This window comes from Scheffersomyces amazonensis, assembly GCF_036850825.1.
Source record: "Scheffersomyces amazonensis strain UFMG-HMD-26.3 chromosome Unknown RJT21scaffold_8, whole genome shotgun sequence".
NCBI lineage: Eukaryota > Fungi > Ascomycota > Pichiomycetes > Serinales > Debaryomycetaceae > Scheffersomyces > Scheffersomyces amazonensis.
Window position 1 is genome coordinate 107,758 of NW_027042748.1, and position 27,565 is coordinate 135,322.

At 31.5% G+C, this 27,565-nt stretch overlaps 9 protein-coding genes across 9 annotated transcripts; 3 read left to right on the plus strand and 6 right to left on the minus strand. All coding sequences in view use genetic code 12, as the record gives it.

Moving 5' to 3' along the window:
• Positions 1-20: 20 nt before the first annotated feature.
• Positions 21-2,606, minus strand: MPT5 (Mpt5p; the record flags this gene model as incomplete). The annotated part of the gene is made up of 1 exon (XM_064880414.1): positions 21-2,606. One exon carries the CDS (start codon positions 2,604-2,606, stop codon positions 21-23), a length of 2,586 nt encoding a protein of 861 aa, XP_064735884.1.
• Positions 2,607-5,593: 2,987 nt separating this feature from the next.
• Positions 5,594-7,351, minus strand: RJT21DRAFT_56179 (ssDNA endodeoxyribonuclease). Its single transcript, XM_064885065.1, has 2 exons — positions 6,901-7,351; positions 5,594-6,699 (listed from the first exon to the last, which is right to left on the minus strand). The coding sequence occupies exons 1-2, from the start codon at positions 7,134-7,136 to the stop codon at positions 5,709-5,711; spliced, it is 1,227 nt and encodes a 408-aa protein (XP_064735885.1). The 5' UTR covers positions 7,137-7,351; the 3' UTR covers positions 5,594-5,708.
• Position 7,352: 1 nt separating this feature from the next.
• NUP49 (FG-nucleoporin) lies at positions 7,353-9,012 on the plus strand. The gene has a single exon (XM_064885064.1). The coding sequence runs from the start codon at positions 7,548-7,550 to the stop codon at positions 8,976-8,978; it is 1,431 nt and encodes a 476-aa protein (XP_064735886.1). The 5' UTR covers positions 7,353-7,547; the 3' UTR covers positions 8,979-9,012.
• On the minus strand, positions 9,012-10,003 carry RJT21DRAFT_56128 (uncharacterized protein). Its single transcript, XM_064885063.1, has one exon. The coding sequence runs from the start codon at positions 9,847-9,849 to the stop codon at positions 9,046-9,048; it is 804 nt and encodes a 267-aa protein (XP_064735887.1). The 5' UTR covers positions 9,850-10,003; the 3' UTR covers positions 9,012-9,045.
• Positions 10,004-14,367: 4,364 nt separating this feature from the next.
• Positions 14,368-16,569, minus strand: AGC1 (amino acid transporter; the record flags this gene model as incomplete). Its single annotated transcript, XM_064880415.1, has 1 exon — positions 14,368-16,569. The coding sequence occupies one exon, from the start codon at positions 16,567-16,569 to the stop codon at positions 14,368-14,370; it is 2,202 nt and encodes a 733-aa protein (XP_064735888.1).
• A 2,479-nt stretch (positions 16,570-19,048) lies between these two features.
• On the minus strand, positions 19,049-21,301 carry RJT21DRAFT_123147 (uncharacterized protein). Its single transcript, XM_064882621.1, has one exon. The coding sequence runs from the start codon at positions 21,177-21,179 to the stop codon at positions 19,107-19,109; it is 2,073 nt and encodes a 690-aa protein (XP_064735889.1). The 5' UTR covers positions 21,180-21,301; the 3' UTR covers positions 19,049-19,106.
• Positions 21,302-21,391: 90 nt separating this feature from the next.
• RJT21DRAFT_123148 (arginine--tRNA ligase) lies at positions 21,392-23,482 on the plus strand. Its single transcript, XM_064882622.1, has one exon. The coding sequence runs from the start codon at positions 21,413-21,415 to the stop codon at positions 23,324-23,326; it is 1,914 nt and encodes a 637-aa protein (XP_064735890.1). The 5' UTR covers positions 21,392-21,412; the 3' UTR covers positions 23,327-23,482.
• A 232-nt stretch (positions 23,483-23,714) lies between these two features.
• Positions 23,715-24,765, plus strand: SOD2 (superoxide dismutase). Its single transcript, XM_064882623.1, has one exon. It carries the CDS (start codon positions 23,944-23,946, stop codon positions 24,625-24,627), a length of 684 nt encoding a protein of 227 aa, XP_064735891.1. The 5' UTR covers positions 23,715-23,943; the 3' UTR covers positions 24,628-24,765.
• On the minus strand, positions 24,737-27,003 carry RJT21DRAFT_110117 (uncharacterized protein; the record flags this gene model as incomplete). Its single annotated transcript, XM_064879912.1, has 3 exons — positions 24,737-25,862; positions 25,940-25,961; positions 26,263-27,003. 3 exons carry the CDS (start codon positions 27,001-27,003, stop codon positions 24,916-24,918), a joined length of 1,710 nt encoding a protein of 569 aa, XP_064735892.1. The 3' UTR covers positions 24,737-24,915.
• Between the last annotated feature and the right edge of the window lie 562 nt (positions 27,004-27,565).

The following is a 27,565-nucleotide window of genomic DNA, read 5'->3' on the forward strand; positions in this document are numbered from 1 at the left end:
ATAATTTAGTACAAGTTCATTTACATCCAGCCTCCTGGCCCATTACCACCGGTGCTTTCCATAATTGGACCACTGGAGTTATTACCAGGTCCATTTGGATTGAAGTTGGCACTTCCAAAGGAAGGGGTTCTGGCGTTGTAGTAAAAATTGGAGCCAGAACTACTAGCAGGGTTGTTGTACGATGGATATTGGCCGGGACTGGGACGGTTAGGCATGGCTGAAGGAGCCAATTGTTGTTGTTGTTGTTGCTGTTGTTGCTGAAAGACATGCTGCTGTTGAGGTGGCTGCTGCTGCTGCTGTTGTTGATACTGATAGTTCATGGGAGGCGGAGTAGGATATTGGTTGAGATTACCATATGGCTTGGAAGTCGTATAATGAGTCATTGGCTGAGGTTGGTTCATAGAATTGTCCGACAAAGACAACTTGTGTTGATGAATAGAATACGGTTGTTGTTGATGTTGTTGTTGCTGCTGAGAAGCAGGAGGAAACCCAAATGGGAATTCATTGATCATAAAGTCATTACTTGGAGCAACTCCACCATTAGGAGTATTAAATTGTTGTTGAGGAGCTTGATGAACAAACTGTTGATGTTGAGGTGGAGCTTGCTGATGTTTTGGAGTCTCATAGTTATAAATATTGGAAGGCAAAGATAAGTTTCTATTTACGGATGGTTTCAAGGTTCCATCATTAGATAAAGTTCTAAAATTTCTATATTGTTGAGGGGCTTGAGATTGAGCTTGTTGTCCATACTTGACAGAACCATCTAAGGATGAATTCGAAGTGGATCGAGTATTCTTCATAGAAGGAGCTGAGGCCATAGATGTTGTGGAAGTAGAATTAGAATTAGAATTAGCAGAATTTGAATTACTTCCTGATTCACTCACGACATTATTAATCTTGGACTGAATTCTCTTACCAAAGCTCGAGATAATTTTACAGTTCAGAAACCAATACTTAATGATAATAATCTGTAAATCCAAATTGGATAACTTCATATAATCATTACTATCAACAACTGGAGGAGGCAAGAGTTTCTTAACATCTTCAACCAAACTGGAATTATAAAGATAATCCACTTGAGGATGGATCAAGATATCAATTAATGTTTGAATAACATAATTACCATAAGGATCATTAATTAACTTATTCAAATCCTGTCCTAAAATTTGTTGACACAAGTTAAGTTTCAATTTGGAGAATTCCATCAGAAATGCTTCTTGATTATAACAATTCTTTAAAAACTTTTCAATCACATTCGAACTAAACTTCAAGTTACAGAGGTTTTCAATGCCGAACTTTAAAAAGTTACCATAAATCTGTAAATTGATTTCAATAATATTGAGCAGAATCAAATATTGCAAGACATAATTACCAAATTGATCATTAATAAGTGAAGTGAAATTATTGAAGTTAAGTATGGCGGTGGAGAATTGATTCAATTGATTCATATCCACATGATTTAAACATTTTTGTAATACACAACATCCATGTTTATGAGTAGCCACTACATATAAATCATCAATAATTGAATCATAAATAAATTGACAATCTTGAGGATTATATTTATTTAAAATCTTTTGAATCACATGGTTCCCATTCAAATCCTTAATTAATTTAATTATAAATGGTTTTAATCCCTTTATAAGTAAATTCAATTGATAAGGTAATGTCAAATTATCAATAATCTTTTGAAGAGCTCGAGTTCCATGCTGATTAATGGAGATTTGAAACAAGTTAAATTGAAGAATCTCAAGACAAAGATTGAGATTGGTTTGACTACAATATCCAATCAATTTCTGAATAAGATAATTACCAAAAGGATCAATGATCAACTCATACAAATATGGATTGATCTGATCGAAAATAATCTCAAAATTGGCTTGACGAGTTTGCAAATTGGGAATCAAATTCTCATCAATCTTCTTCTGAAGAAATCTACAACCATACTGATCTTTAGATAACTTGAGGATTTCTGATTTGAGCTGAATCAAAGGTACCTTATTGATGGATGCCAAGTACTCCTTATCAATTTTTGAAGGAGCACTGATATTCGTGGAACTGGTGCTGGTAGCAGGAGTTACAACACTGGCAGGTGTTACAGCACTAGCAGGTGTGACGGGAGCAATTGGAGTAGATGATACACTGCTGGTTCCAAGAGTTAAAGGCACAGGAGATGCCGAATTTGAATTAGATGTAGCACCAGTAGAATTCGATCTAGAATTCGTGTTTGTCCGAATCTCTTCACCATTTGAGGCTCGAGATCCGACAGAAGCGTCAATATTAAAGTTGGGTAAATTCAAATTATGGTTCAACTTACTGGCCGAATCCCACAATCCTGGTTTGCCGGAAGTCATTGTCCCATTAGCAGCTGATGTTGTAGGAGTTACAAACGACATAGGAGTTTGGGGAAATAAACCAGACGATGTAATTGAGCCCGAACCGGATTTAGTATGAAAGGGGGTCATGGTGGGATTGTGCATCAGGTGGCCAGGGGTCGGATTTGAATGGATTATGGATGAATTAGTTGCTAAACCGGTGCCGATCGAAGTGACACTAAAGCTTCGGGAGGCCCCATGACCATTGGCACCACCTCCGACACCATTCATATGATTTGGAGGGGTTGTAGGCTCAATGATGGAGCTGATGGAGTTGACTGATAAGTTGTGGTTATGCGACATGACAGTGGACTTTTTTTTTGTCTGCGACAGACACTTTTTAGGCAATGAGTAAGCTGATGAAGCAGTTAGTTCAACAGGAGAAAACGACTGAATAAAATTTTGAAGTAGTGGATGGACTGGACAGACTTGTTATAGATGTAGTCACTCTTTACCAATGACTTATACCTTATGACTGGTAAAATCTGTCTGATTTAGCAAGGATGGACTAATAAGCTCTTTCTGATCCAGACAGTGCACGCGCACAAATTGATCAGTGTCGGGGTTAATGACTAACTTAACAGCGGAGTCAGACGATCTGGCAGCTCTTATGCTATGATAGGGGACTAGTTGAAATGATATATGACGATATCAATACAATCCAGGAAATATTATCGGATAAATTTGTCTATCTATCTATTATCAATTAATTTGTGTCTGAAAGTGTACAACTCCCGATACTAAAAAAAATATATTTAATTGGAGGGGAGGAATGAGGATACTTTTTTGAACGAGTCCACTGCTAGCAATGGAACCTCTATAACTGGGAACTAAAGAAGACAGTAATGATACAATTGTACAGGGAGGATAATACAGGGGGAATTGGTGAGGCCTTAACTTGACTTGACTTTTAGGAATAGGTGGTGTAAGTCGTTTAGGGACTGATCTCTCACAGATTTGGGTGGCAGGTCTGGATAGTGAAGGTAAAGATATCCGGACAGTTAAGTAAAGCAAAATAACAGCTAAGATTAGTGCCTGGCTGCTTTATTAGGGGTGTGAAGGGTTGTCTTAAAGTGAACTTGAGAAAGATGAAGTAGTAAAAGAAGGAGAGAGAAATCGAATTTAAAATATGAGGAAATGTCACTATATATAAATCTATAATAATTACTATACTGTATATACTAATAGTAAAGGTGTGTAGGTACCTTTTAATTTTTCAGTACAGTTTGATCGTGAACTGATCAAATGTCTGTCTTATTTATTTATTTATTTATTTGGATTTTATTTTATTTTATTTTTTTTATTTATATATTTGTCTTGTTTTAATATATTTTACTTTTAGTTTTTTCTTTACTTACTTTTACATGTTTTGTAGGGCATGAGCACCCCTCGAGTCAGTACTCCAAAAACCAAATCATATTCTGCTGTTACCGGTACTATTATTGTTACCATTACTACTGTTATTTTTTTAAATTAATATACTCTAATATTTAATATATGTTTAATGTTTCACATCTCTTAAATCTTATCATCATTACAGACACTTTATACATTACGTTTTTGTTGTAGCTTATATTACCGAAAAAATATCTAACCCTAGCACAACAAAAAATAAGAATAGGAAAAAGAAAAGCAGCACTGTTGTATCAGGACAAGACAAATGAGCACACCCTCTCCGCTCCTCACCACATGCAATTAGAGATATACGAACAGGATCATCAACGAAAGTAGCGATGTACATCAATGTCATATTAATCGGAAGGAGTAGTTAGTGAAATTGGTTAAGAGTATTCCATACATAACGGGGTAAAACAAAGTTCTGGAACGTGACTTTATGTAAATTCTAACTAATTAGCAACTTTGGCTGCCTCGAGCTAATAACATACTCAAAAGAGGAATTTATATATCAAAGTTAAACTTTGACGAACCCACCAGATCTCGTCACACCCAACTATCTTGAAACTTTTTGTTGCTCAGTTCCTTACTGTGACAAGATGCATGGTGTAGGATGTAAGCTGTAAATCGTTCATATCCACTAATTAGATAACTACCCACAATAACCAGATGGTACATTACATCATTCTACAAAGCCAGAGCCAAAGCCAAAACTGTAACAATCGTGCTCATAATATCCGAGCAACCCACTTACAAAGTAATTTTTTGTGCGCAGTAAATAAACGACAACCAGACAGTTGAACTCTGGAGACGATACTATATATAACAGAAAAGGAGTCAATGATAACTACCCCCTATCCCTATATCTTTCTCTATACAATACTATTCTATTATAACATATAAATAAATCAGTTTAAGCCTTGGGACACTAAGATTAGAAAAGAAAACTGCAAGAATTTGTCAACTTGTAAATGACAACCTGAAATAATTTTGCTATAAAATAAAAATTAAATTAAATGAAATGAAATCAGTCAGTCAGTCAGTCAGACACCAGAAAGGAGAGAGATGTCTTCCGTCAATCTGTCTGTGCAGTCGTAGTGAGATTTTTTTTCTTTTCTGTTCTTCTTTGTCTTTTTTTGGCTGCCAATTAAGAGAGGTGTTATTGAGAGTGCACAGAACTTAACTATTTGTTCTCTCCTCAGCTTTTTACATTTTTGATGCAACTTTTTGCAATTTGTTTTGGATTGTTACTAAGCCACTTTTGGATCAAACGGTCACGTGAAAAAAGTCACAACTTTCATGGTCTACTTATTAATAATATATATAACCATTAAACAAATAAATGGGAAACTACGGGTAAATATTATTTACTATTTTTAGAGCTCATGATATAGTATACTACAATTTCGTGCTGTTACTGAACAGACACGAATCATTTAGTAATCAGCTACTGCGACAACTACTGATTCACACCCCCCTTTATGTTTACTTATTTCCACCTCAGTATAAAAGCTATTTTCGCTAAGAGACCAGACAGTGAAAAGAAAGTACAAGTTACAAATGAAAAAAGAAATTTCTTAACCTGTATAGTCTCGAACATTTGTCTTATTTTCTCCCAACAGAAGTACAAACGTATAGGAGGAGTAGGGACACCACAAGGCACGATTACAAGGTACAATTACATGAGGATAAGCCAAGGTATCAATTGACACAGGTAGTGACTGTTAGCAACAGTCACGAACAGCCAATAATCACTAATCTCTAACTGCCAACTAACAAAATATGTATGATCGACATTTTTACAATTTATATCCAGACACACTCCGCTCCGCAGTTCGTTCTTATCGGAGTATCTTTTTCAGCAACCGATTGGCCACCACCGTCAAATGAGGCAATCTCAATTAATTACATAATCATTTTATATATTGCATCTATAACCTAATCTATTTTTATAAACCGTTTAGCTCGAACATACTCATTCAAAATATCAAGACTGAACACAAACTCTCCCACCTGATCGCCATACTTATTGATTTGGAGACATGCTTTAATTCGTCTTTGAATTCGACGGTATTGTCGATTATTTATAATGTCTCGTCTTCGGACTTGTTCAGCCGTATCAGGAAATTCACTTTGCATAAATCCTGGCGGTGATGGCAATTTATCATAAATTTGACTAATTTGATCTTCATACTCTAAATCTTCTTCTGACACATAATCTGCCTGTGGTTCATCTTCTTCTCGTTGTTCTATGATAACTCCATCTTTACCAGTTCCTGTAGTATTAACAATCTGATAGAATTTCCGAATATTATCTTCTTCACTTTTACTTAATCCAATTCTTCTTTCAAAAGTTTTACCTTGAGGAGTCTTAATATATGTAACCATTCTCTTTCTTGTCCATATGGGGTTTGGCTTGAAATCAGCTAATTTCCATTCTTGTTCAAGAATAGGATTGAACTTCATCAGGATTCTGATTTGTATTTTATTCACACTATTGGCTCTAAACATTACCTCGTAGTAACTAGTGATAACTTGGATTCTCTTTAATTTAGTTCGTGGTTTAGCATCTTCAAGGTATTTAATCAATGCATCGTCTTGTTTGTATTTTTGGGGACTGTCTTCCTGACTCAATGGCTTTAAAGTAAGAAGTTCTTCACCTTCCTGTTGTGAATCAGCCACTACTTCATCTCCATCTTGCCATTTATCTTCATCACCACCTTTATCTGGTGATGAACTTTCAGTATACTGTGTTGACATCATGTGCACATCTGGTTTCACATTCAATGTTGGCTTTTTGGGTGAAATGAATATGTCTCCTTGATCTTGCTTGTGAGGTGAGATCTTTACTGGAGAAGATTTCAATTCTGAATCATCATCTTCGGAGTATTGGGTAGGTAGTAATCTAAATTCACCCTCACCATCTTCATCGTCATTTAAATCATTTACCACTTTGGTTTCATTAATTTTTATCCTTTTTGTTGGAGGTGGTGGTAATGATGGTCTTGAGTCGTACAACGACTGTGTCTGTCGCAGATTTTTCAATACTTGCTGATTTTCCATAAGCAAGCCTTTGGAACCACTGGCTTTAAATGATCGACCAAGTCCAGGAAAGGCAAGATTCTTCAACTTGGATGTTTGTAAGGCATGAATGGGTGTAGACCCATCAGTAGTAACCTTCTTCTTCAACACCTCATTCTCATACTTTAACTTCGAATACAATTTCACCACACTATTCAATTCAAACTTCATACTATTCAATTCTACTTTCAATTGCTTGTTCTCTTCCCTTAGTTTACTTATCTGATCTTCAATCTCGGCATCGACTAGTTCGCCTATTGACGCGATTAATCTCGAAGAAACCATACTAAAAACTCACTTAAAATTATATATCATTAACTCACCTAGAAATATAGTACCAATATAACACAATTACTTACCTAACCTTACAAATCAGCCAACTAGATGGCTATATGGTTCAAATATTCACCTTAGTGGGGTTTGGAAAATTATCAACAAACCTGCACACAACCATCTCCCACCCAGAGTATCGAAAAATTTTAAGTAAACAAAAATTATCACACATAATGTATGGGAACTCAATCCATCGGCCATCATTGTATTATATTTTAAACCATTATAGTATATCAGAATATCAATTACGGTTGTATCATTTAGTGGGAATAGACATAACTACTTTGATTTGATTTGTACACTTATAAAATAATAAATATCCCATATATTATTAATAGATCTATACTACATACAATATAAAATATGTTTGGATCAACAAACACATCATCATCTACTCCTAATTTCGGAGGATTTGGGGCTTCGAATTCATCTGCCACAGGTAATACAAGTGGTGGATTATTTGGAGGTTCCAAACCAGGAGTTACTGGCAGTGGGGGACTCTTTGGATCATCAAATACTGCTCCAACATCTACAACTCCAGGCCTCTTTGGTTCAGGAGGCACATCCAATACAAACACCCAAACTGTAAATCCAACTTCCACTACAGGTGGATTGTTTGGTTCAGGACTTCCTAACCCAACCACAAGTACTACACAAGGAGGATTATTTGGAAACACAGCATCTGCAAATACCGGAACCACCTCAACATCTGGTGGATTGTTTGGAGCAAATAAACCAGCTACTACCACAACTGGTGGGTTATTTGGAAACAATAATTCAAATACATCAACAACAGCCACTACTGGAGGTGGACTCTTCGGTAATGCAGCTGGAACCACATCTACAAATACTAATACAAATGCTGGTGGACTCTTTGGTAGTACACCAGCAACAAATTCTACAGCAGGAGGACTTTTTGGAAATAAACCAGCCACCAGCACTACTGGTGGAGGATTATTTGGCTCATCTAATACTGGTACATCTACTACAGGAGGATTATTTGGTGGTTCAAATACTACTACTAATACTAATACAAATACTGGTGGACTTTTTGGAAGCAAACCAGCTACTGGAGGATTGTTTGGTTCAAATACAACGGGTTCAGGTACAACAGGGGGATTATTTGGAAGTTCCAACCCTGGAATTTCATCAGGTCTTGGTGGTGGATTATTCGGATCATCTCAACCACAACAACAGCAACTACTACAACAACAACAACAACCTCAATTAACAGCTATGACTAGAGTAGGAGACTTACCCCCAGCTATAAAACAACAATTGGAGCAATTCGACAAATACATAAATACTCAACATTTGATAGCGACAACATTGGAATCGGATTATACCAAACATGATGCATTGATAAATTCCATACCGAAAGATATCAACTATCTTCATAATAAAATCACCTCTACTAAACAAGCTCTCAAATTTGACACTAACCAATTAAAGTATCTTAAAGAAATAAATAATGAATTGACAGAAGATATATCTAAAATAATGCAACTTATATTACAATTAGCTACTCCAGGTACTAAATTATCTTCATCATTCCAATTAAATGAATTTTTTATAAAGAAAATCAAGAAATATCATGAAGTCTTGAATCAATATGAAACATTATCTAATGAATTGAATATCATCTTATCTGGTTTAGAAAGACTGTGTATTGAAGGATTTGGAAATTTATTCAATATCGTTGAAGTTATCAAATCACAATATGGATTATTCATGGAATTATGTGAAGTAATGGCTCAATTACATAATGAAGTATCAAAGGTTTCAAAAAAGTAAATTAATAATAATACATTGTCAGCATATACAACATAGAGTGTAATACTAATAAAAGTTATATACATATTTAATCATAATCCAAATCTCCGTAGCTTTCATTAATTTTAGATTCAAGTTTCTTAAACTTGTTTTCATTCTGTTTCCGTAGTGCCAACTCTTCAAACCCATTCGAACGATCAATTCCATCCCATAATATTCCTGGTTGAACGTTAAATCTATTAGGAGGAATTAATCCTTTAGTATAGATATATTGAGAGTATGAAGCATTACTGCTATTCGATTCCACTTTCTCAGGTTCTTGGAATGATGCCAATGGATCTTCGAACTTATCCGTAATGATGGATCTACTTTTCTTTAACTCAGTTTCTTGTTTTCTTCTATCCTCATCGGTAGTTCGTATCTCATCAAACTTACGTTTCTCTTCATTAAGTCGCCTCCTTTCTTCCAATTCTTCTTTCTTAGCATTTATATCTATTATTCTACCTCTGGAATCCCTATAAATAGTTTGTGGTTGTTGTAATTTCGGATTGTCTTCAATTACATCTTTGACTATATCTTTGTTTATCACGGCAATACTGGATTCACTTGTCACTACATGCCCATTATCAATTCTCTTGAAACCCTTAAATTGTTTCGTACTCTTACTTTCAACTTTTATAGGTAATTCTTCATTCAAAGGATCTTCTTCTATGACATTTATATGTTGTTCATTGCTTTGTTCTGTTTCCTTAGTCCAATTGGATCCATTAACAACAACTATATTATTGGTAGTGGACGTATCCACTTTCTTATGTTTTTTGGATTTCTTCTTACTGACCTTATCATTTCCCAGAGATAGATATTTCGACAAATAGTCTGCTCGGGAAGACATTTACCGCTATTCTATACAGTATGGGATATCATAACTCATTTATTATTAAGATGCTTTTACAATAGTTTAAAAAAAATGGGTGTGTATGCACCACTCGTGCGGCTGGTAGCGCCTATAGCTGATACATCATTTATTTAGTCCATTTAATACATATAATATAATCTCTCTAACTCATCACTATTTGAAAACTTTTATAAAAAGACTTCTTTTTTCTGACGTACAATGTGCAGAAATCACTATGATAGTGCAGGCGGATTAATACAAATATCGTAAGGTAAGGAGTTCCGGGAGAAAATAACGGAAGAGATAAAATAATGATTAATTTAATGATTAATTTTTAATTGTGTATGTTTCAGATTTGGAAATATTGGGGATATAAATAGATGTAGATTTCCAATAAATTACAGATCACATAGATTATAGATTACAGTTGGGTTTTTTATATTGCCAACTTCGTTTCGATAGTTGAGCTTTGATTGAAATTGAAAGCTATGATTAACAACTTATTTTATTTAGGTTATTACTAACTATAGATATAAGAACATTTCCATGGTTTGAAAAAACTTAGCATTATACTGATTTGCGTATTGACCGCGAATATTCTGACCAACAAGGTCGATTGCCAAGCCTATGAGTCTATATTACTCAGGTTATTATTAATTTTGCTTTAATTTATTTAGGTTATTACTAACTATCTGCTAATCTATAGCTCCACTTTATGAGAGTGCTATTTCTAGTATTAATCTGATCCTGAAATAATTTATTTAATTGTATAAATTTATTGATTAATATATCATTATAAATTAAATTACCGTTGTAGATAATATGAGATCCTCTATTGGAATTTCTTACCATGCATAATTAGAACGCGAACTCCCTTCAGTTCTTAAATCCAGAACTCAGTCCTATTCACAGCCAATTCATCTCATGTACAACGGAACAAGATGTGTACTCAAGATAAACTATGTTCTCAAGAAATTATTAAATACCTAGGTATATTTAAGCCATGTAGTTTACAGTAAATACCAGATAGTATGGAAGGATATTTACAGTCAAAAGATTAGCTCAAGAAACTATACAATAGTATTACATAAATTTATTAAACAAGTCAATGAATCACATAAGGCTAAATATTTATTGTTTTTCATTTATCACCTTAAACAATGTATATTATCTATAGTATTAGACTATTTATTGTAATAGTAATAAAAGGGCTCTCTTATATTTTATTGAATCTGCATTTTTTAGTTTGAAATTTGTAGTGATACTCACTCTTAAATTTTTTTTTGCAGCTCCTTGGCGGGAATTGTTGACACTCTTCTCTTCTTTTGGAAGTAATTGAAGTCCTATATGGTTGGTACTTAGTTACTCTTAGTTACTTGGTTGGTTACCTTGAGTGATGGAATTGTTGCAAAGGTTTAGGACTTTGAGAGTAGTAACTAATTGGGTTATCGGAATGTACTTATCCGGTTTGTTGGTGGTTATCAAGCGTCTATTTCAATCAGTTTGAACTTACGGCTATCAATACATTGTGTGTCATTATTATAGTATGTGGTTAGTTACGTTGCTATTGCAGGTGTCATAAGATAGTTGTTTACATGGTATCCTTTGTTGCTGGATGTCTACATTCCTTGCTGGTTTGAGAGTTTGTTAGGATCATGAACCTATTATTATTCTATTAACAACACTGTTATACTTCTAAAGATGCATCACTAACTTTACTTTCTAGGTCTATATCTATCCCCTTTAAGCAAGAATCTATTTAGGTACTTATTAACATCCTTTTTTATAGAATTATTTGGGTTTTAGATTAAGTCTTATTAAGGCTTTTTTGTATGGCAATTTAGGAAGAATGCTGGTAAGCTACGGAAATTACCTCCAAAGTCCCGTTTGGGAAACGCCGACTAAAGCGGCTGAATTTACTAACACTTTTTTAGCCATTATATATTAACTCTATATTTTAGGACTTATTTAACTCTACTTACACTGAAATTCTAGCTTTATTGACAATCAGCTAAGAACAATCCCCCGGGGGAGCCCACATAAATTAATAGTGGGATATAATAGTGGGATTTAATCAGTATTAGTGGTAGATTCTACTATCGGTATATTGAAGATGGTGGTGTCACAATTAACAGACTCAAAATCTGGCTCATATTACGAATCACATAGTATTACTAACAACTTGCTTATACTAAGGGGTGGTTGCGATAGCACACTCATTCAGACAATAGTTAGTGACAATATATTGATATAGTCACTTATATAGAGGTATATAGATATCTACTAACCATTTTCATATAGAGCCGACTACGGTAAAATTAAATTAAACTAACAACTTGCTTAAAAGGGATTACTAACAACTTTTTTATAGCCAATGTTTTATAAATTTCTAATTTTCATAAAACATTTATTAATACGGACGGTTATAATATATGTCCTTTATATATATTAGTAGTAATGTAGACTAACCTAACCTAGTATACACCAATTAGAGGATTAGAAAGGATTAAGCTTCTCACCTAAAACGGGTTCAATGGTGAGATCAATTATTTACTTATTAAATAGTATTCCCAGAACTACTTAAATCGTCTGACTGCAAACGTTTCAAGTAGACATATAATTTAACTCATGAGCTCTTTTTCCCTACATAATGGATAATATACTCAGAAATGAAACGTAATTTGTATATTTTGTATATCTTGCATATTCATTCTCTTATCTAGGAAATAATGGGCAATTTGTAGTTCATAACAAACAGTAATTTTTGTTTTACTCACTGAATCTATAGTCGCATAAACCATGTACGGAGAAAATGTGTCACAGAGGATAAATTCTCTGCTAATAGTTATTTTATTATCTTTATTTTTATGACAATTCCTCTTATGGACAGGAATAATAAAGAGGCTCAACCTTCTAATATAAATAAGAGTATAAATACCATTTGTAATCCCTCAATATGTATATCCAAAATTTACTGACTCATTTACAATGATATTACCGCTATGCAAATCATTGTGGGCTATCCTATGATCTTTGAATTTAAGACAGCATTGACTACTTAAATTTCAGTTTATTAACATTTCTCTGAAATTTAGGATTCTTACTAACTTTATAGGAAAATTTAGTCGTTTATTTGTAACGAAGTAAGCTTCAGGATCATATACACGAATAACAACTGAATAATTATGTTGAAGGGCCTTTCCTGATATTAATCTTTAATATAAATATATATATATAATTACTTCAATAATGTAGGTTTAACCAGTAAACTAGAGTGCTCATTGTTCGATTCTATTTCATTAATAGATCAAAACCATTGAATTAGTATGTAGTTGTAATGTCTCTACATGAATAAATTGTGGGATTTAAATTTTGGCTGTAAAAATCTTGCTAAAAGTATATAAAGCGCGAGAATTCCCAGATATGAAATATACGGAGGTCTGAAGTCTCATATTTGTATACATACTGATAATTATAAAATGTGAAATACTGCAGTTTTGGACAAGTTTATTGTATTTTTTATTATTAACATTTCAATGAAATTTAGGATTATTACTAACTATATATTCATAGCTTCTTACACCTTGAGTGAAAAATTCAACATTTGGTAGATGCCTTTTTAGAATGATTCTGAGGAAGAAATCAACATAAATCTTTAAATATACATATATATATATATATATAATTGATTCATTAATGTAGGTTTAACCAGTAAACTAGAGTGCTCATTGTTCGATTCTGCTTATCTTTAATAGATCAAAGCCAATGAATTAGCATGTAATTGTAACCTCTCTAAATAAACTGTGGGATTTAAATTTTGGCTGTAAATTTGATAAAAGTATATAAAGCGCGAGAATTCCCAAATTTGAAACATAAGGAGGTATATATTGTTGACTTTTCTAATTGAATGTTGTTGATGTGGTGATAGAATACGATCCTCAAATGCTTCAGCATATAAAGGAATAAATAAGGACTTACATCATAATAATATTTTAGGACATTACTAACTTTTAGGCTATGTTTCTTATTAGAAAGGTCAATTTTATACCAATGGATTTGTTAAAGTAAATGTTACTGATAACTTTAAATCTTAAGGGGTGCTTAAAAGTTCAATGCATGCATACACTATATTAGAAGTTTCTATGAAACGTTGGGCTATGTCACTAGCTCAACCAAATACATTACATATAACAAGTTTAATAAATATTATATATAAAATCAAATATTTGTAGTTAGCATTAACTCATTTCAACTACGTATAACCATGAAAGCTTCTAAATGTCGCTATAATCATACGATATTTTAAATACTCATTAGAATAACAAACTTAAGTTCTCATATATTATAAAAAGACAACTTTATACATAACAAAATTATTAATAGTAATGGTAACAGTTATAATGAGATAAAAAATGATAATAATGTATATAAAAAAAAAACTATGACTTTTCATTAATTCATACAGCAATATGGCTTTTTCTTTTTCTATTTTTAAATTGTGTAAGATCGATTTCTCTACTTCTTATGAATGAAATTCAAATAAGAGTCATAATTGAAATTACCAAACTTATAGTCAATATCTAATAATAACTTAATTGCATCATGAGATTTATAGACATATTCAGCAGGAACTTTAATTAAAGTTTCATCTAATTTAGTAACTGAACCTGGTACAGTCTTACCTTCAATTTCAGACTTTGACAAGTATAATAATCTTTCATTTCTAGATTGACTATTATAAACTTGATCATTAGTTAAGGAGTAAATACCAGGATATCCTGAAATAGCTTTGAAATTAGATCCCTTGGTGACTGGTGGAGTTAATGGGAATAAACTTTGTAAAAGTTCATAAGATGCTAAAGTAAACCCGAATTGAGGTGATGATCTAAAGACTCTTGCTAAGGAACCTTTAAAGAATGCACCTAAACCTTCTTCTTTCAATATGACACGAGCAGCATGTCCAATACCTCTATATTTAACTTCATGCTGTTTACTTTCAACTTGCAATCTAGTTTTAATAACATCAGCAGGAGTAGTAAAGAAAGCAGAAGGAGCACCAGCTAAAGCACCACTAACTAATAATTGCCAAGTACTTAATTTCTTTTTACTTGAAGTATCATTTGGATCAAAACCAAACATGTATTTCTTCAAGTTAGCATAAGTTGGGAAATAAATGGCCGAAAATGGGACATCTCTTAATAAACAAGCAGAAGCACCTTTATAAAGACCCTTTAAACCTAATTGTTTAATAATCGAAGTGGCACTTAAATGTTTATGAGGAATTTCTCCAAGCTTTTTTACATTACCTTGCATTTGTAATCTAATTTTAACAATTTCTAATGGATTTGTGAAAATAACTTGACATGCACCAGCCGATGAACCAGCAGCAATTTCCCATCTCATAGAAATTTTACCAGTCTTTTCATCAGTACCAATTTTACGAACCAAATCATTAACAGTTAATTTAATGGCTTTTTCTGGTGCAACCCCAACTAATTGAGCAGCTAAACCTGAATATAAACCTTTAAAACCTTCTTTAGCAATAATTTTCTTAAAACAATCAAAAGAATTATTATAATAAGATTTATGCTTTTGAGCTTGCATTCTAGTTTTGACCAAATCAATTGGATAAACAACAGTAGCACCAATACATCCAGCTATGGAACCAAGAAAGAAAGAATAGAGAGAATCATAGATTGGCCATAATGAAAAATTATCACCACTTGTCTTTGTTGAATATTTCGATTTTGGATGATCAAAAATTGAATATAATGAATTAACATTATTATTAAAACTTGGATTTAAAAATGAAATTAATTCCTTTCTTGGGATGTTATCATCAGATTTTTGATTTATTAAATAAAATAATAAATCAATTTCATAAATACTGATTGGTTTAAAATTAGATGATTTTAATAAATGATCATTTAAATGAGTGTATAAATCCATTTTATTAATTAAAATATCGGTTTTATCTTTAGAAGTTGGTGGAGTATTAGCAATGACTTCATTAATTAAATCAACTTTATTCAAAGTATCATATACAAATAAAAGATTGGATAAGGTGAATTCTTTTCTCGATTGATTATTTTCATCATGAAAGAATCCACTAATATTACTCAAATTTTGTTTTAATTTTGATGATAATTTATGATTTAAATTAGCTGATAATAAATCGATTAATTGTTTTTCATCAATAGTCTTCTTCTTTGAAGCTAAAATTTCAAAATTTCCAATTAATTTAGTTACAGGTAAATAGTTAATAAGGGTGATAAAATCATTGAAATTAATTGTACCATTTGGTTCAAAGAATTTTGGAAAGTAAGTCCAATTTAATTTAATTAAATTTTGTTGATATTTTGGATCTATTGAACGATTTAATTTATTTAAAATATCAATACATTGATTATAACTGATGGTTTTAGCATTTGGATTATTATTACCTGAACCAGTACTTAAAAAATTGTAAATTAATTTGAAATCTCCATCGATGGAAGTTAAGGTTGTAATAAAATTCACCCAATCTTGTTCATTAACAAATCCTTTTCTATCTTTATCAGCAATAAGATATAATAAAGAAAATGTTGGTTTGGAGATATCTGTTTGGAAAGGGGAGATTAAATTAACAAAATCAGGTAATGTAATGATTTTTTGGTTATTGGCTCCAACAGTTGCAAATTGATTAAAGATTTCCTTTGCTTTTATTTCGGTAGTCATAATTCGTGTATATTATTTTTATTATTATTATTAGTATTATGGCGATGAATGAATGATAAAATATCTATAGTCTATAATGAGGTGGTTGCGAGTTTAGTGTATCAAGTGTATAAATATGTAAACAAACACAATTTAGATGAAGTGAATAATGTATGATAAATATTGAATAATTAATAACGAAAATTAGTCAAAGTGAAAATGAAAAAAAATAATCGCTAACACGTCGAATATTAAATTCTAATGATATATATGCTCTACTGCTAAAAATGCGGTAGGATATATTATGCTATGTTATGCTGTTCTTGAGCCTTTTGTTAACTAGACTAAAAGTCAAGATGATAAATCTATTAAATAAATAAATTTGTTTATAAACGAGTCTGTTGGCTTTGTACAGACTTTAGTTTCTTTTTTAATTTAAAATTTGGTGCCAATGAGTTTGACACTTCTGGCTGTACTTTACTTACGAGTTTTTCCTCAACTCGGTATTAGCGCAAATTGCGACGCTATGACTCTGGTGGTGGTCTTGGTGGGGTAGAAAAATTTTTTTGTGCGACTTTTCTTTTTTTCTTAGACTAGTCGTTTCTTTTTTAAATGTGCAACCAACCTATTTATGGTAGTATTAAACGGGGGGTTGAAAAGTTTTAGTCAATCTAGTAGCGAAATGTAGTATACTATGAATAGGTAAATGTTAGGTTATGAATATATATATTGGATGTTTCTGACCTAATTGATTGGTAAATGATCGATAATGATGTGATAATAATAAATACACAAAACCAACTGAAAAATGAGTCAAGACAAGGGTTTTATTTATTCATTACAATCTTTGTATAGATGCGATGATTGATGTAATGATTTATTGATTATTGATTGATTGATCGATTGATTGATTGATCTGAACAGAATTGACAATATGCAATTGAGAACTATCTTCTGACTAGTATGTTACGTTTGGAATTCAAAATACCTAAGCTGATTGTGAGTAAACTGAAAGGTATAAATAAATAGCCTCTGAGAAATCTTTTGTTTATTATACTCGGTTCAGAGGAGATTTATGCGCTATCAAGTTTTGTGATTCTGACTTGGGATGAGGAATTTAGCAGCAAGTAGTAGTTGACACTATATGCTAATAATCTTATATGAGGAATTGTTATAATATTTTGTAATAATGACTTGACTAGTGGGGTCAGTCCTTAGAATCAATACAAGTATAAGAAGTAAAATAAATAAATTCTTTAGTAAAGATATCGGTTTAACTTTATATAACAATGTCAGAGGCATTTTACAGAATTGAATATTTATCAAAAGAAAATTGATGTTTTGACAGTTTCGGATTTTTGAACACGTCGTCGGGTCAATTACTGAATTGTACCGTTTCTTAAGAAAGTCTACTTACATACTTATTTAATTTTTCTCTTGTCGTAAATTACAATCCCAACGAGTTTTGACAATGGCATTCAAGTACATAAGCCATCTCAATGGTTTGACCATCATCGATTCCATCACTTCCATCACTTCCATTCCTATATGGATGGATCGAACTTTCTTGAGTCACAATCCTGGGGAAAAAAGTCACACGGAATTATCACTGACTCACAAGACAGTCTGATTTTTAGAGTTTTTCGCACTTTGAGACTCCCTTTGATCCGGGGAAGATGGCCCTAAAAATGTATGATAAACTAAAACTAGTGTAATTACTTACCATACAATAAAACTGGTATGTACAATTGATAGATCATCGACGTGATTTTTTTATCACTGCAAATTGTGTTAGTCTAACCCGGAGGGGAGAAATATGAGCCTTAATTGTATTCCTCGGATGAGGCTTTATATATCAGGATACTAGTCAATATTCAATCCTCAGTACATAAAAGTACTTATTTATCTACTTTAACCTAACTCAGTAAGGTTGTTCCAGTAAACAAAATTTCTGGGATCGGCAGAACTCAACACAGCAATTCACCGTCCAATGACTGGCCGCAGCCTCTTTGTTTATTCAAACTGTTGAGTCGCTCATTGAGGGGGAGGGGTACTGTAAAAAGAAATGTGTGAGATAATCGGTTAAATCAGGAAGACTTCCATGCAGGAATTCCCTAATAAATTTGGAGTACTTCTCTACCCCTACTTTTCCTCCCTTAATAGTTGTACCGATTCAAGTAATTAACATTTGAGAAAACCAAGGTGTATCCAGGAATCTTACAATAATACATATGCCATACACTCTACATAAGCCTGTAAGGTCATAAACATAATTTGTATAGTAAACGCGTTTGTTTACAAGACTTCTCTCAAGCATTCGGACTTTGGAGTTTAATGTACTCTAACGGCTTTTCGGTATTCTCAGATTTCCGTTTACGTTAAATGGCGCAAAGCGTCACTTTACTCCACCTTTTGACTTGCCATTTCAAACCTTACTCTGGTAGCGGTTAATTCCCATTTTTGTTTAGATGGATTTAAGAGTTAATTTTACAATGTGTATAGACCAGTTTTATATATGTATGTGTATATGTATATATCTTCTGCTTCTCTTAACTATGTCATATATCTATGAGATTAACATCTTCAATTTGCTCATCATTTTCTTGATCTGACTGCTGCTTTTCTTGTGTTTCTTGTTCCTTGTGCAGATCTTCCTGTTCAGGAACATTTTCCTTATTGACATCTTCGGTTTCTTCATCACTACTTTCGTCATAAATTCTCGAAGCCTTAATTAATTTTTCAATGACCTCATTATCAGTTGCAAAAAATTGTTTTAATTCATTTGAAATTTCAATCTCTTCCTTTTCATTAAATGAATCTTCTTCTATATATATAAATATAAATTGTCGTCTAGAATCTTTTGTGAACTCAATAATAGCATCTTCAACAATCAGGAATTGAATATAATCGATATTAAAATCCACAACTTTCTTATCTGTAGTTGTAAAACATGTTACATGAACCCAATCAGCAATGTTGTCATTGTCATTATTATCACCACTTTTGACTGAAGGTATCTTATAGAAATATTCAACATCAGATGCAATAATCCCTGTTAAAGCGTACCTCTTTGGTGGTGGTAATGATCGATCTTCTTCATTGCCATGTTTATTTATATAATTCAATATATTATCATAATTTTTAATATCATACTCTAAATTCTTTGCACCCAATTCATGTAATCCATTCGTTAAATTAGTAGTCTTAACTTGAATATTACTTATAAGATCTCCAACATCTTGAATCATATTCTTGGTTTCAACATCAGTTTCTTTCTGATCAATTCCCTTTAAGAATTCAAGTGATTGATTCATAATCTTCTTGATTGGTTTCCCTTCAAATGAATTGAAATTCATAATACTTTGAGTAATACTATTCCTCTGTTTTATCAATTGTCGTTTCTTTGTACTCATTTCCTTTATAACAGATACGTATTTGTTGCTAAATATCTCAGGATAAAAGTATTCATCAATTCTAAATGGTTGAACTCGAAATCCATCATCATCTCCATTCAATTGGAATGTTAAAACAGGTGCAATATTCACAAATTGGACATTACCAACCAGATCTTCATCAGTTTCATCATCACTCCAAAATAAACTGGTCAATGTATCAAATAAATTAAGTGATCTAGATTCAAAATCAATTGGAATAACCGTGATATCATTTTTTGCTTTTTCACTTAAACTCTCAATTGTAGATTCAACTAACGAATTAATACTAATATTATCATTAGGAAATTCTTTAAAAGTATTATCATGCAATACATAATAAAATTTCTTAATGAGATCCTCTAAATCATCAATTCGATCATGTTCAATATCATATTGAAGATCATTAGGTAAGTTTCGTAAAAATAATTGACCACTCATATATGAACGTTTACTATATTGTGGTAATAAAAATGCAAGCATTCGTTGTAATTCGATGATAAATGCTGGTTTAGATTCATTCCCATAAAGATCACTATCATGCTTAAACCAATTATCGGAATATCCATAATCATAATTAGTCTTTTCAGGAGTTAAAAATATTGATTTGAATTTATCATATTGTGATAAGATTACTAATAAGGGTATGATATGATTCTCAAGATAATTTGATCTTTGAGTTAATACAACAGGTGGGAAACTCTTAATACGAGTATAATTAGCTACTTTATCATAAATGGATCCATCATCATCTTCATCACTAAGTTCCATACCTCCTGATTGAACATCAAAAGTTTCTGCTGATCCCTTATGGATATTCTCAAGAAATTGTTTTCTATTAAATAAAGTAGCTGTATAAGCATCTTGATCAGGTTGATTATGATTTTGATTATGATTATCCTTAGGAGGTACTGGTGGTGGAAGTCCATGACCCTTATCTTGTTGAACATCATGTGATGAAGATTGTAATTCAGAAAAGTTAGGTATATCCTGAGGATTCAGAATATTTATTGTATCTTCATACTTTATCAATTGTTGTTGATCATTTACTGATTGTTCAGGTACATCAGTAGAATGAATATCTCCAAACAAGTATGATATTGCCTTCTCAAGATCATTATTGGCTTGATTAAGTGCTCCCATGGCATCTTCACGGGAGAATCCCATTTCCATTAATCGAGTGATATTCAAATCGTTCATATCTATTATTATATATTACAATTATTATACTCAATTACTGTTTAACTACTATTAATTGTTAATTGCCCTTGCCCAAGATCAGTAATAAGGCTCAAAGGGTCTCTTGTGAGTGTGTGGTGCTATGTGCAGTACCCTCATTTTTTGAGATGTTTCGATAAAAAAAAAATTTCGGTGAGTCAATACCAGAGACTACTAAAGTTCTGAAGAGGTCATCTCGAGCTTGTAAATAGTTGATGAAAGTATTGTTGAGAAATTTGTCTTGTTCATTACTTCGTCAGCAGTTTCCCTCAATTAGTTTCGCGTTCAAATCATTCATTCCTACAACCAGTCAAGTAAGATATAAGCATATAATGTCAATTAGTGATAATTTAGCCAAGCTTGGTTTAGATGAACCAACTACTGTATTGGCCAATTCAACCCCAAAATTTAATGTTGTTGATGTTTTTAGAAATTATATTACTTCTGAATTACATAGATTAACTGAAATTGATTCTCAACTTATCTTTAATGCTTTAAATACTCCTGCTACTTTAGATAAAGGTGATTTAATTTTACCATTACCTCAATTAAAATTAAAGGGTAATCCAAAGGAAAAAGCTGGAGAAATTGCTGAAAATTTCAATAAAGGTAAATATGTTAAAGAAATTATTGCTCAAGGTGTATTTTTACAATTTTATTTTAATGAAACTACTTTACTGAATTTAACTATTCATGATTCATTAACTAATAAAACTAATTATGGTTCATTACCAATTGGTGAAGGTAAAAGTGTTGTTGTTGAATTCTCATCTCCAAATATTGCTAAACCTTTCCATGCTGGACATTTAAGATCAACCATTATTGGTGGATTTTTAAGTAATCTTTATGAAAAAGCCGGTTATAATGTTACTAGAATTAATTATCTTGGTGATTGGGGTAAACAATTTGGTATTTTAGCTGTTGGTTTTGATAGATATGGTAGTGAAGAACAATTGGCTGCTGATCCAATTAATCATTTATTTGAAGTTTATGTTAAAATTAATAAAGATATTACTGAAGAAGGTGAAAATTCTGCTACTAATGAAGCTGCTAAAGCTTATTTTAGAAAGATGGAAGATGGTGATGAACAAGCCTTAAAAATCTGGTCAAGATTTAGAGATTTATCTATTGATAAATATATTGCTACTTATAAACGTCTTAATATTATTTATGATGTTTATAGTGGAGAATCTCAAGTTAGTCAAGAATCTATGAAAGATGTTGTTAAATTATTTGAAGAAAAGGGTTTAATTCATGTTGATAGAGGTGCTAAATTAATTGATTTAACTAAATTTAATAAAAAATTAGGTAAATGTTTAATTGAAAAATCTGATGGTACATCACTTTATTTAACTAGAGATGTTGGTGAAGCCATGAAAAGATATAATAAATATAAATTTGATAAGATGATTTATGTTATTGCATCTCAACAAGATTTACATTGTCAACAATTCTTTGAAATTTTAAAACAAATGGGATTTGATTGGGCATCAAAATTAGAACATGTTAATTTTGGTATGGTTCAAGGTATGTCAACTAGAAAGGGTACTGTTGTTTTCTTAGATAATATTTTACAAGAAACTAAAGAAAAGATGCATGAAGTTATGAAAAAGAATGAAGCTAAATATGCACAAATTGAAGATCCTGATAAGATTGCTGATTTAATTGGTATTAGTGCTGTTATGATTCAAGATATGCAATCTAAACGTATTAATAATTATGAATTTAAATGGGATAGAATGACTTCATTTGAAGGTGATACTGGTCCATATTTACAATATGCTCATTCAAGATTAAGTTCTGTTCAAAGAAAATCAGGTATTGAAGATTCTGAATTAGTTAATGCTAATTTAGATTTATTAGTTGAACCATGTGCTCATAATTTGGTTAGAACCATTGCTCAATATCCAGATATTATTAAGAAAGCTTTAAAGACTCATGAACCATCAACTATTGTAACATATTTATTCAATTTAACTCATATTGTTTCTCAATGTTATGATATTTTATGGGTTGCCGGTCAAGAAAAGGAATTAGCTGTAGCTAGATTAGCATTATATGCTAGTGCCAAGCAAGTGTTATATAATGGTATGACCTTGTTAGGTTTAACTCCAGTTGAAAGAATGTAGATTGACGATACTTTACAACTATACATAGTACTAATAAACATTATACATAGAAAATTTAAATCATAACCACTTGAATAAATTTAAGAATTTGAATAAATTTAAGAATTTGTAGTCTTGAAATTAATTTTACAATTACAATTACAATTACAACTACAACTACAACGTTCTATAGCAATCCATATCGATCTATAGTTAGTCATATAATTACAATATTACAAGCTAGACACATTTACAAATTAGTAATCTAATCTACTAAAGCAAAAATAAGCTTTTTAACTTAGACACAGCTGCAAAACTTGTAGGTAACATGCCGGACTAGCCACTTTGTTCTGGGCTGCCTCCTCCGGTGTGGCCTCCGAAAAAAGCTGTTAGTTGCTTAACTATGGTAACTCCTCCAATTGAAATTTAGTATTACTAAACATACATGCCGCAATACTTTGTGTAAGATTAATCCTATCTGCCCCCCAAGCAACTACGGGAGCCAGAGTTTGCATCACGAACCGGGACCCGTTTTTAAATGCTTGCTATTGAAATTTAAAGATAATTTGAATATAATTTGTTAATTTTAATTATCTAACTTCTTTTTGATTCAATTGACCCATTAACAAGTATCAATTATGCTTTCATCTACTTTAAGATCAACTGCTAGAAGTTCAGTTCCTCGTGCTTTAGCTTCAAGATCAGGAGCTATTCGTACCAAAGTTTCATTACCTGATTTAGATTGGGATTATGGTGCATTAGAACCTCATATTTCCGGTAAAATTAATGAACTTCATTATACTAAACATCATGCAACTTATGTTGCTGGTTATAATACTGCCATTGAACAACATGCTGAAGCTAAAGCTAAAGGTGAAGTTAAAAAGACAATTGAATTACAAAAGGCAATTAATTTCCATGGTGGTGGTTATACTAATCATTGTTTATTCTGGAAGAATTTACTTCCTGAAAAGCAAGGTGGTGGTGAACCTCCAAGTTCAGATAGTGAATTTGCTAAACGTATTATTGAACAATATGGTTCTTTAGATAATTTAAAGTCCATCACTAATACTAAATTAGCTGGAATTCAAGGTTCTGGTTGGGCTTTTATTGTTAAAAATAAAGAAAATGGTGGAGCTCTTGATGTTGTAACTACTTTTAATCAAGATACTATCACTGGTCCTTTAGTTCCATTAGTTGCTATTGATGCTTGGGAACATGCTTATTACTTACAATATCAAAATGTTAAAGCCGATTATTTTAAAGCCATTTGGAATGTCATTAACTGGAAGGAGGCTGAAAAGAGATATCAAGTTAATTAAATTACTTTAATTACGTAATTTCGTTTTTGCTTTTATAATATCTACTTTACTCTAATTTATAACTATTTAACAATAAAATTATCTTTTTCATAAATCATGGTATTGTATTAAATTATATAAACAATATAATATTTACAGAGTTTGCAAAGAATTAGTAATATATAAAGAATAAATAAATAAATAAATAAATAGAAGAATTAATAGTAATAACAGTAATCTAATTAAGTAAAAGAACTGAATAGATATAATAATATACATGATGTATACAAAATTATAATAATGATTTAGCTAAAATTGATGAATTAATTGATGATCAAAGGCATTCTTACCCTTTTCATCTCTCTTCCAACTTAATAATCTTAATAAATCAAAATCTAATTCAAAAATTCTTAACTTTCTATCATAATCATTATTTAAACTAGTTACTCCAGAATCACCTGTTACTGCATTATAACAAAGCCAAATTGATTGATCTTTACTAAAATCACTTTGAATACATGCATCATTTTCATGTTCATGACCAACAGAAATAACATGATATCCACAATTGACGATATCATTATGGAATTTTTGACTAGTTTTTGAATTTAAAGGATGTTTTTCATTATATTCTCCAATAATTTTAAATTGTCCAAGTGGTCGAAATTGTGGAATTGGATAATGAAAGAATAATAATTTGAATATATGATTATTAACAGCAGATTTTTGATTAACTCTATAAAGATAATTGATTTGATTATCTTTAAGAACTTGATCTTCACTATCTAAAGTTGTTATATAACCAACTTCCTTTTCATCTTTAACAATTTTAATATTATAATTAGTAAGTCCATGAATATTTTCATGATTTATAATATTAAAACATCCAGGTATTGATCTTAAAAATTCAACAATAGATGTTTTAGATCGAGTAACTGCTTCTCCATCTTTAATACCTTCAAATTCATCACCAAATGTATAAATGAATTTAATACCACGCTTAAGAATAGGTTGTAAAGATTTTAAAATGATTGATTTATAATCGAGTGAACGACTAAGATCAAGTAAATCACCAGTTATTACTACTATTTGAGGGTTTTCCTGTTCAATTGAATGATCAATAAATTCTAAAGTCTTCTGATCGCTTGATAAGATTGGTGGTTCACAATCTAAACACTTAAGACGACCTGAATTTTGTCCAAAATGTAAATCTGATAATTGCATGATTTTAAATTTGGAATCTTGAGTATAGATAACTTGATTTTGTTGTTGGTATGCAAAATGTCCTACATCTTGTAGGAAATGTTGATGCATATTAATGGATAATTTAAACATTGAGATGATTGGATGTAATTCTTCAGCAGTTGGTTTTGGTTGAGAATAGGAACTGAAATAATCCTTTAACGAACTAGCCACCCCTTTTGATGAATCTACCGCGTCTTGCGTCTTTTCATCGTCTTCATCAGATGCTGTTGTACCTGCAAGCGCATCAAATGGACTATCATCCTTTACTATTTCTTTGGGTAGTTCAGGGGATTTGTTATCTTGTTTAACCTCTTTTTGGCTGATTTCTTCTTGATCTTGCTTACTCTGTTGTTTAGCTTGTTCCTTCTTTGTATCTTCTTTCTTTGAAGTTTCTTTCTTAGAGTTTTCAACCTCTTTATCAACAGCTATTTCTTCTTTCTGATCCTTTTCTGAAGATTCAGTTCTCTTTTCAATATCATCATGATTTTTGTTATCTAAATTAGGAGGATGAATCGATTGAAAATATGGCCTTTCATCATGTAATTCATCAGTACCAAACAATAAATCCAAAGTATGAATTATTACAGTATCTGATGAAATTTTCTTACCAATATGAAATTTGGCAAAAAGAGTATACTTATTATTATTTAAGGGTAATTCCTTGACTTCTATTTCATCATCTTCAGTATCATCTGATGAGAATGGTTCAAATGAAAGATCAATCAATAATTTAGAAACTTCCTTTGAAGGATTATACTTAATAATTAAATATTCATTGGACATAGTAGCCGATTTCAAAGTATTTGAAGAAGATTTTTCATAATAATTAATTGGTGGTAAGATTCTTTGATATCCTTTAGGAACTTTACAAGCTGATTCCAGATAACATTTTATAGTTGAAATATCTTCTATTACAACATGTAAAAAGTTTGAAGCAGATTTAGCATCAAAATAATTTAGATTTAAATTATTACTATTATATATATTTGAAGGATAAATGCCACTTGATGATGAATTATGATATGATAATGATGATGTAAAGGATGAATTTCTAAAGAGATAAAATAATCCCAATATATTTAACGTAAGGATTATTATATAGATGAATTTTCTATTAACCTTATGAAAGTATTTGAGTCTTGTTAGTATCATTAGATTAGACATTTTTGATATTATGTAGTTTGCATTGATGTGGAGTAAATTAAGGTTGGTTATGATAATGATTATGTAGGGAAAGTATTAACCTCTATTAAATTTGTATTAGGTGTTTAAAGTATATATATATATATTAAATACTTTTGAACCACCTGAGATTCTGCTGTGAATAGTTGCCTGGTTAATTTGCACTACTTAGCTCGCATACTTAGCCTACGTACTGAACTGCATACTTAGCTTGCATAGATTTCTACATTGCCATAAAGTTTTTTATGCCTCGTAATTTTGATAAAAAATTAAATAATAATGAATAAATTGAAAAACTCCCATACAAAACAAAAAATAATTAGCAAAAATATATAAAAATTTGAGAAATGAAAGGCGGGATAGAAAAATTTATGATATTTTTTTTTTAATATTTTTCTTAAATTGAAAGTTTTGTGTAATTAGCTCTTGCTATTTTTAAACATTGATAGGAATATATATTGCGCTAATGGTTAAACTTCATTCTGTTCTGCTTACCTAATCGCTAAGGCGTATGACGAAGATAGGTTAATGG